Below are 10,078 nucleotides of genomic sequence, written 5' to 3'. Positions count from 1 at the left end.
ATGATAAGTGAATTTTCCTACCTGAATATCACAAGCATTGGGCGGAATCTTATTCAAGACGAAAACGATTGTGGCTACGCCTGTCTAGAAATTCCTTCATGTTTTTCCTACAATGTGGCTGCCTTTCCTGATGTCAACGGCAAACTTCTGTGTGAACTCCTGCCCTCGGACAAGTTTAACAACTCGGACAAGTTCAACGCCAGTAAAGAGTTTCATCACATTTATATTGCGGTAAGTCAAACTTCTTATTACTCAAAAATGTTCCTTCTGGGGAAAATAAAAAGTTTTTTCTTGTTTGTTTGTGTGACTATTTTCTTTTGACTCTCGCTAGTTTCGAAAGTTAGCATTTGTTAATCAAAATGTATCTCTTCGCTTGGAAAATCTTGAATGCAGTGGATTACGTTGTGCTTCAAATGCAAAGGAATTGGCTAATGAGTTTGGATAAAAAAAAAACCTTATAAAAGTTTTACAACTAAGTTAAACCTTTCAACTCTTAATATAAACACCTGCTGATACCCAAACATACTTGATGAGATCAATATATTTATGTTCGAATGTCCTAAACGTTAGTGAGGGGGGAGTTGCTAACAAAGGTCTCGACTGAAATATTTTCCGACAAAAAGCGTTTAGCTCGTAAAACACATTTGTCATATCATGAATTTCGCTTACTATTTCTTTGCATACTTGGCTTGCCTTAAAAGTTACAGAAACGTTTTAATACTCCTATTTTAGGCTAATCTTTTGCCAGCTAGACTATGTCAGCACAACGCCTTGAAATTCGGTAGCATCTCTGCAAATTTCTGGGTAAATGAAACAGCGTTGACTTTCAAAACCTCACTAAAAACTCAACTGAGCAAATCCAGCGGGGAGTGCAAAAGATAAACATGTATATTGCTTGCCGTCCTTAATTATATCGATGTCATTTGAGCATCGACATGTATGACAAATTCGTTGCTTTTTGAATCCATGAAACAAAGCGAAAGGGAAACAAAGAAAATTTAATCCCAACTTTTGTAGGTTTACAGAAAGCTGAATTTAATCCAGGGCTCGGCTCGTTGAAGTAGTTATAACATCATATAGTGAAGACAATGAATGTCTATAGTTTTCGTACTGAAAGTTAACTGAGGCCCCGAAACGTTCTCACTTTCTCGTGCTTTTCTTGTTCTGTTTGGACATTACTATGGCAACACAGAGTACCTAACCTGTTAACCTATGGGAACATTCAACTGAGGGAATTCGTATCCATTAAACGTTCCTGGCAATAAATGACTTTAAACGAGTAAACTGCCTTGTCGAAACAATTTTTATTGTATCGAGTTCTTCGTTCTTTTTCACACAAGCGGACCACTTTGATCCTTATATTTGGCTGATTCAATGGGATATTGTCATAGCAACGCACATTTAAAGATAGGACTGCCACCTGTAACTGATGAACCGTTCGTGTTTTGTTGTTATAAAAAAAAACAGCTTTTGTTATTGCGTCACAAGAAATACATGTTACTGGCGGTAGAAGTGCTACCCTGTGAAAAAGCAAGCATAAAGTTTTCTAAAAAAAGCAGACAATAATTGAGGGACTTATCAAAGTCTGCTTTACATTTGTTAGAGCTGCGCAAAATTCACGTTACTTGATCTCATTTTTTTATTTCCATTTTTTTCATACTTTTTCTTTCTTCGTCCTTATTTCGAGAAACACCTGGATTTTTGTAGCCTGTTATATAGGCTCCGAGATAGTAGTGCAGCGGGAGCAGGGACAGAGAGGACCATTTTTTTTTCCGCCGCTAACCCCTTTCCTAGATCGCGTGCGTCTTATTTTAAATAGGTTTGCTTCTTTTATCTTACCGTCATCCCTACTTTGAGATCCTACGCAGTATACCCGTAAGTTCAACATGGATGAAACGGATTGAAAACAAGCCTAAAATTTCGAATTTATTGGGTTTGCATAAAATCTAGTTATTAGTAGATTTCTCTATGAGCTCGAGTTAGAACGCAACTTACAATTTGTTACCCCCACTTTTTAAAGCAACTTAACCAAATTTTAACAATATTTACTTTTTTAAACAAAATAATACAAAAAGTAAGCATGTTCAACAGTTAAGCACTCGTTGAGAGCACGCTTCATGTATATATCAAAGGCGAGAAAAGCAGATAATTTTCTTACCAGTCTTTGTTCACTTATTGGCTGCATATCTCCTCCTGATAAAAATGTTAACATTCGCATGAAAGTGATAAAGTACTTATTTGTAGTATATAACAAAATAAAGTCCGGAAGATTCATCGATATTTTGTGGGCATTTTTACTAAATAAAACAATTATTCAACTCGCACTTGTTCCATGGAGATAATATAGTCAACCCATACCCAACAACTCGCAGGTGAAATAATTGTGTTACTTAATGCTACATGTAACTAAAACTTGGGGCTCAAGTTGGTCGACGAAAGTCAAAAGCTGAATTTGCCGTAAATTCAGCATACGTCTAATATGGATAAATGATATGCGTCACGTTACTGGATTATGTTTTGTCTTTGCCATGAAATGGTCTTTACTTACAGCTGTATCCTTTCCTTTGTGTAGACTCCTTGTGACAGTTCTCCCTGTAAGAACACAGGAAAATGCATTTCGTTGTACCAGGAAAATGGATATACGTGCATCTGCGTGAAAGGATTCACCGGAAAAGACTGCGAAACGAGTAAGAAATACTGAGTTGAAACAATGTTGCCACTTACTATAATACAATCACAGGTGACACACTATTAACGCACTTTGCAAGTGGGAACGGTAATCAGCATAAAGCTTTTGTACTGATTTTAGGTATTATATTATTGACTTTTACTTCCTTGAGCTCACTACAATAAAAAAATTTAACTGAGAATATTTTAAAACTACCTTGAAAGAAAAGTCGACCAATAAGTATCGCGCTGAACTTTTACTTTTCCTTGACGTTACCCGACAACAAATTTCAATTTCTCTGCTTGATCGATAAAAGTGACTTATTTATAGACAGGTTTCTTCAACAACCTCTAGAAAAAGGTTTACATTTACAAGTTGTGTTTTGACTCTTGCTAAAGTCTAATGTATACCTTGGCTGAAAAGTACATATGATTTTTTTAAATATCTTTGATTCTCTCTCCTGCAGATATAAATGACTGTGTCAATTTTACTTGTTTGAACAACGGAACTTGCATCGACCTAATCAATGGCTTCAACTGCAGTTGCCCTCCAGGATTTACCGGCAACCGATGCGAAATTGGTTAGATACTTGTTGCTGCTATTTCCATTGCATTTCCGCCAAAACACAACATGAAACACCAAATGTTGGACGCTGTTGAATGCTGATGGCTGATAAATATGGATCAATTTTAAATCCTACATGGATCCTACATCATCCGACAATGTTAATAATGTTATACCTGCAAGATAAGTTTTTATCGCGCGGTTCTAGGGTCCACTGGATAGATGTTTTGCAATTTTATTGACCTCGAATTCCTCTCGGTCCAAGAAAATGCCGAAAAAAAAACTTGGCCAATACTAACGCATTGGCCCAACAAGTTTGGTCATTAACGCATACATATTTATTTGTCATTAATTTTGATTATATTTCCTTTAGATATAAACGAATGTGAGAGCAGTCCTTGTTTAAACAACGGAACATGCACTGACCGAGGCAACGGATTCAACTGCAGTTGTCCACCAGGATTTTCGGGCAATCGATGTCAAATTGGTTAGCTGAGTTTAGCTTTTATTTTTATTGTTTATCGTCTTGAAAATCTATGGACTAACTGACGGTGTTGGTATTACATGTTCAATAATTCAGTGATTTCTGGGATCGTTTGGGTGGGTAAGAGTTAATTATAATTGGTCGATGGTATTCAGGGCAACCATTAGCTAATCAAGAGCATTAACGCTTGTCCACCAAACGATCCCAGAAATCGTTGCGCTAAGAGCTGGTACGTACCCTTTGCCCTTACAGTTCCTAATTTTGATGCGTGTTTGGATATCATTCTGTTACAGATATTAACGAGTGTAAAAGCAACCCTTGTCTCAACAACGGAACTTGCACTGACCGGAGGAGGTCATTGCTGAAAGTTTAAAACCGATCAATCCAGCTGTCAAGCTTTAAGCACTGTGCAAACAGACGCAATATTGTTGGCCAGCAACTCCCAACATTGTTGGGAGTTGTTTCGTCTATTTGCACGTGGCTTAAAGATTGCAATTTTTGGTCTCTGTATTGAACTTTGCTCAGTTGCTGGTGTCAATTGACTTCTGTGTTGTAAAGAAAAAGAAGTTTACTTTAATTATATCTCCTGCATATGTAAATGAATGTGACAGCAGTCCTTGTTTGAACAACGGAAATTGCACTGACTGAATCAACGCATTTAACTGCAATTGCCCGCCAGGATTTGCCGGGAATCGATGTGAAATCAGTTAGATCATTTTAGCTAGCTACAATTTTGCATTTCTTAACTTTTATCATTCGTGTGCGTCCTAGTTTTGATGCGTGTTTGGATATCATTCTGTTACAGATATTAACAGTGTAAAAGCAACCCTTGTCTCAACAACGGAACTTGCACTGACCGGAGGAGGTCATTGCAGAAAGTTTAATTCAAAACCGATCAATCCAGCTGTCAAGCTTTAAGCACTGTGCAAACAGACGCAATATTGTTGGCCAGCAGCTCCCAACATTGTTGGGAGTTTTTGCGTCTGTTTGCACGTGGTTTAAATATTGCAATTTTTAGTCTCTGTATTGCACTTTTGCATTTCTTAACTTTTATCATTAGCGTTCTTCCTAATTTTGATGTGTGTTTTGATATCATTCTGTTACAGACATTAACGAGTGTAAGAGCAACCCTTGTTTCAACAACGGAACTTGCACTGACCGAGTCAACAGTTTCAAATGCAGTTGTCCACTTGAATTTTTTGGGAAACGATGTGAAACAAAATCGAAAAATGGAGGTGAAAATCATAATTATGGATCATGTATGATGTGTACCACAAACGAATCAGCAAGTTGTACTTTGACGGGTTGCCATCTATAAATTCAGCTAGTCCTTTTCAGGTGTTTCGATGCAGTTTTTGAGAGGCCAGGACTGAAACTGATATTTTTCGATCGCTTTAATAGTGATTTTATCCTTATCTGATCGCTATGAAATTTTCGCCAGTGATTGACTATAGATTGAAATTTGTCAAAATGTAGGTTTTAGCAAAATCGATATTACTATGGCAACAATAAACAAAAAACTTTGAAATATATAAAAGCTGAAATTTGCGCGATCTAGACCGGCTACTGAAAATCCAATACTAGGAACTTAAAGTTTGGTGTTTAGAAAATAACCTCCGTCAGAAATAAAAATTTGTGATTTTCAAAGCCGTGATAGATTATTTAATAAAAACGTTATAAATGACTCAAATTATTCTTAAGTATTGTCAAAATGCTGCTTAATATCAAATTTCGTTGCTAGGAAATTTGGGTGTATTTTCTTTCTTACGATCTTGGAAACTGACCCGTTCTTTCACCACCTGTCTAAGTGCAACTTCATTCAAAATTTGGACTTTTAGCAGATTTTTGTGTATCTCTGAAACGGCTCAAACGAATTTTTTTTTTAAATCTCTTCAAATAATCTTCATAATGTATATAATGTATATACCTTCAACCAATTTTGAGAAAAAAGAAAAAAAACTGGTGTTCTTATTCTTTTTTCCAAACCTTGTTTTCGCGATTTTCAGTTCGCACCCTGATTGGCCGGTTACCCTTCTGTCAAACTTTTCCAATGTTATATTCAAGTATATCTTCCTAAAATCTCTTTCCTCATAGAGGGTCTAGTTTGATTTCATTTGTATTTCCAAAGATTTCCAGAGTGTGTCAGAATTTCAAACTTTTTTCTTGTTTGACTAAATGTTCACCTGAGAGTGTCTGCCGTCAGTTTTGCAATATGTCCATGCACTTGTAACTTCAATTGCATTCATTTTTCTGGATTGTAGATTCTTCTGCAGGCTAGTGCTTATCTAAAAAGGGTTTACTACAAAATTATGTACCTCTCGTCCTCCTTTTGAGTTGGCTTGATGGACGTCCCTTTGTCGCCTTCAGATACTTTCGAGGAAAGTTGTCCCTAAATAATTTGCGACACGTCTTCCTGCAAGCCTTTCGTGCACGCGGATAGCTGGATATGTAATGTCCCCAGCAAATTTACACGACTGTGAAATCAATAAAGTTCCACTATTATATGGCTGAGTCTGTTTTCGCCATGCGATTGGTCAATTTGCAGTACGTAACTTGCTAAACGGACCAAAATTTTTAAAGAAAATGCTTATTTCGGAGGTCTAAATCTCTTTACCTCGAAAAAAATGTTTAAATAAAGTTATAAGACGCCTGTCAACCTTGAGGACTTGGATGTTGACTTTGGCCTTCAACATTTTAACTGTGTTTATTTGTGAACGAAGGCGATGAAGAAACTAACTCGTAATCTTATCGAAGGGGATTCTAGTCAGTGTTTGAGAATTATATCGTAGTGCACAGTTAAGAAGACGAAAATCGACTGGCAGAGATTCGAGATGTTTTGCCTAAGAGAAAATGAATAATTCCTTCAATAAATATGATAACAAACATACCTGCAACCGATCATATTGACAAGCGTCTTTGCCATTTGCAGTGTTTTTCAAAGATCAACGAAAGAAAGATAGAAGCGAGTTCGAGCCAGACACAGTAATGTCCAGTTTTCAAAAGACTCCAGCGTTACATTAACGAGTGAATACTTACAGTGCTCTGAGTTTCCACGGAATAAACTCTGAAATATGTATGTAAACCCTGAGAACTGGGATGTTGACTTTGCCTTTCCAAATTTTAACCTGTCTTTGTTCTAATGAGAACAAAGCTGGTGTAGAAACTGACTCGTAACCTTACCGAGGAAGAGAATTCTAGTTGGTGTTTAAAAATTTTAACTCAGATCACAATTGAAGACGAGAATGAACTTGCAGAAAGAGAGGTTTTCCCAAAAACAATTAACGAGCGAATCCTTCGACAATGACAACAAACTTACCTTGAAAAGTTTCTTTGCCTTTTGCAGTGTTTTTTCACAAGGACAAACGGAGGAAAGATGGACACGACTTCTAGACAGACACAATGTCCGTCCGGTTTCCAAAATACTCCAGTGTTACATTAAAGAGCTAAAACTTACAGTGCTCTTAGTTTTGACCGAATAAACTTTTTTAACATGGCGAATTTGTTTTTACTTTCTCGGAAAGCCTTTGTTATGTGCTATTGTTTTCGTGCGCCAATAAAAACTTTCTTTTATGACAGCTGTCAAATGACTGTCAAATCGTGCGTCCTGCACTTGTTTCCGGTCCCCCAAACAGGAAGAAGACATATAATATACATCTTATTAGCCTCGTTTTTTCGGCCCGTACTGTAAATTACGGATCCTCGTTTTCTTCCATCGATTTATAAATCGATGGAGAAACACTCGGTCCGTAATTTACAGTACGAACCGAAAACTCGGCTAATAAGAGGTATTTTTTCTCTTTCACCATTAGATGTTATCTCAACTGTGGTAACACAGTTTCTTTCGCCTGCGATTGGGAATGACAGCAACTGGGCGCTGTGTTGGCAGACCTCCACTCATGGCTGGGCTGCCAGTACCTTCCACAGGAGATGTGATGGGAAAAACCATACGATTACGGTCATCAGAAAAGACCAGTACGTGTTCGGAGGATACACTGATATTCCTTGGTGTAAGTGACTTTTTCGCCGGGGGCGGGGCAATAAAAGGGACGGAGTCCACAAAATTAATATTGAACCCCTTAAGACACCAAACTGGAGAGGCTAAGGCTCTATTTGACAAATAATAAAACAAGTAACCAATTCCAGAATCAATCAAGAGCTTTACTCTTAAAATTGCCTTGTGCGAAATATATCAAAATTGAATGCAATATTCGACACAAAAAGGTGGCCAGTTAGTTGCAAAAAATTAAAAAAAAACTGACCAGAACCGTACAGTACCTACGTGAATACAGTCACTTTAGCTACGATCACATCAAGGCCCTAACAACAGATAACTATAGTTTAATGTCCAAGTCACGACATTTGAGATAAATATTATCCTCGTAGACTTGTGTATTGACATGGTTTTGTTAGTAGACATCTGGAGCTTGTATGTTTTGGTTTGTTGAATTAAAGTTAAATTCTCCTAGGACCTTCACTGGGAAAAACATAGCCTCCCACGCAGACGTTCTTGGGGGTTCGTCACGCGTTCCTGCGTGACGAACCTCTAAGAAGGTCTGCGTGGGAGGCTAGGAAAAACATAAAACTTAAAGTGGTCGTTAAATAGTGGGTGTCATTTACGTACCTGTAATACCTACAGGGGTTGCTGTCGCAATAACCTTTTCTTTTGAGTATTCTGTTTAACCATTATATAGCGGAGGAAAGACTGGTAAGCCCATAGCTATATCATCTGACTCATGCTTAAAGAACTGTCTTCTGTAAACCGGGGAATGACCAGCTAAGCTTGTATTTCTAACAATTGGCCGTAAACGGAAGCTCCTGCAGTAAAGGAATTCCTTCTTTGTGGATCTTAAACAGCCCTAAAATTTGTGGGGGTGGGGAAAGAAGAGCCTGCTGTGTTAAGGATATCAAGGGGACCCATCCACCCGCCCCCTTTTAGGCGTGGTTCTCGGAAGTTAGTAAAGATTTTAACCTTTATTCCACTCTTTGCATTTTTCTTTATGAAGTTTTAATAAGTCATCGGTTAAAAGTTAACAACGGCGCTTTAGAAACAAGAAGGAATCTGGATCCAATTAACTTTTGCAAAGACTTCTGGGACTGTTACTAGGGACAGGGCTTCCCGCTAGTAACGATCCCAGAAACAATTGCGGGACGCATTTCGTCTCCAGTTCCCGTTTCGTTTCTAATGTGGCGAAATTAAGTTTGCTAAGAAAAACCTTTCACCTCGGATTAACATCGTCTTCGAATAACTGCTCCGTTTCTGTGGCTCATAAATCCAGAGGAGATAGTCGGTGGTAATTAACATGCTTTCGGATCATGTTTACCCGCACAGTCAACAGCTAAACCGCAGATAGAACGATATAGTAGGTGGTTCAAGGGGCAATTCCAGGAAGGGGATAATCTCTTATATGACCTGTACGGGGATATGCCGCTGGACAGGGTATGATTTCTATCCTCTCTGTCCTAAACAGGGTAAACAATTTGGCCAAGTCTTCCCTAAACACTGCACATTTCGAATTTCAGAATTAAAACAGTAAGCTGATTCTTACGGCAGGAAGAGTGATAGAAAAAATAAAGAGAGAAAGCAAAAATAAAGTGGTGAATTATATTTGTACATGTCCTTTGTCCTAAACAGGGTATGTATTTTTCTTTTGTCCTATAAACAGGGTGAACCCTCAGCGGGTCACCTCTACTTAAATATTGGACGAGTAAACCTCCCCCCCCCCTCCCCCATGGGGGAAATGTTAAATGTCAGGTAGTTGAAAGCTGAAATTATAATTTAGGTTTTTCTTTCTTGTTTATAATTGTTTTTCAGCGTCTGTGAATGGATACGCTGCTACTTTCAAGTCGTTTATTTTCTCTCTGGTGGACAAGGAAGGACTTGCACCATTTAAGAGCATGGTAAAACAGAACAATCTGTCATCATATGCAATTCACGGTGGGTCAAGTCACGGTCCTTTTTTTGGTCGTGGGTATGACATCTACATTGCTGATAATGCCAATCAGAATATTAAGTCACACACTAATTTTGGCGACTCTTACTCTCCTCCGAATGGAGTTACTGACCGTTTAACAATCCTGGCTGGAACCCGTCTCTTCTCACCTGACGAGGTTGAGGTATTTTATCTCGCTTGAGTCCCGTTGTCTTTTTTATTCCCATGCGCGCAGAAACCATCAGAACTCAAAGAAAAACTACACCCCCCCAAAAATCACTTTAAAACATATTGCAAAGCAGAGAGCATCAGAATCACTCAACATTTTGATTACTCTACGTTTGATTCATATAGCTTTAGTTTATTATTTAAATTGAACGGCACGCACGTACGCTCGCGGTGGTCTGTGACACGGTCGGAAGCTGTCTGCGA

General features: G+C 38.1%; 1 protein-coding gene across 1 annotated transcript; it reads left to right on the top strand.

Moving 5' to 3' along the window:
• LOC140944384 (uncharacterized) lies at window positions 1-9,848 on the top strand. Its single transcript, XM_073393536.1, has 8 exons — window positions 1-231; window positions 2,573-2,687; window positions 3,135-3,248; window positions 3,606-3,719; window positions 4,010-4,083; window positions 4,242-4,335; window positions 7,526-7,723; window positions 9,529-9,848. Exons 1-8 carry the CDS (start codon window positions 1-3, stop codon window positions 9,846-9,848), a joined length of 1,260 nt encoding a protein of 419 aa, XP_073249637.1.
• Window positions 9,849-10,078: the final 230 nt, after the last annotated feature.

Source organism: Porites lutea, chromosome 7 (genome assembly GCF_958299795.1).
Source record: "Porites lutea chromosome 7, jaPorLute2.1, whole genome shotgun sequence".
NCBI lineage: Eukaryota > Metazoa > Cnidaria > Anthozoa > Scleractinia > Poritidae > Porites > Porites lutea.
The sequence above is the reverse complement of the archived record's forward strand: the minus strand, read 5'-3'. Positions and strand labels throughout refer to the sequence as shown.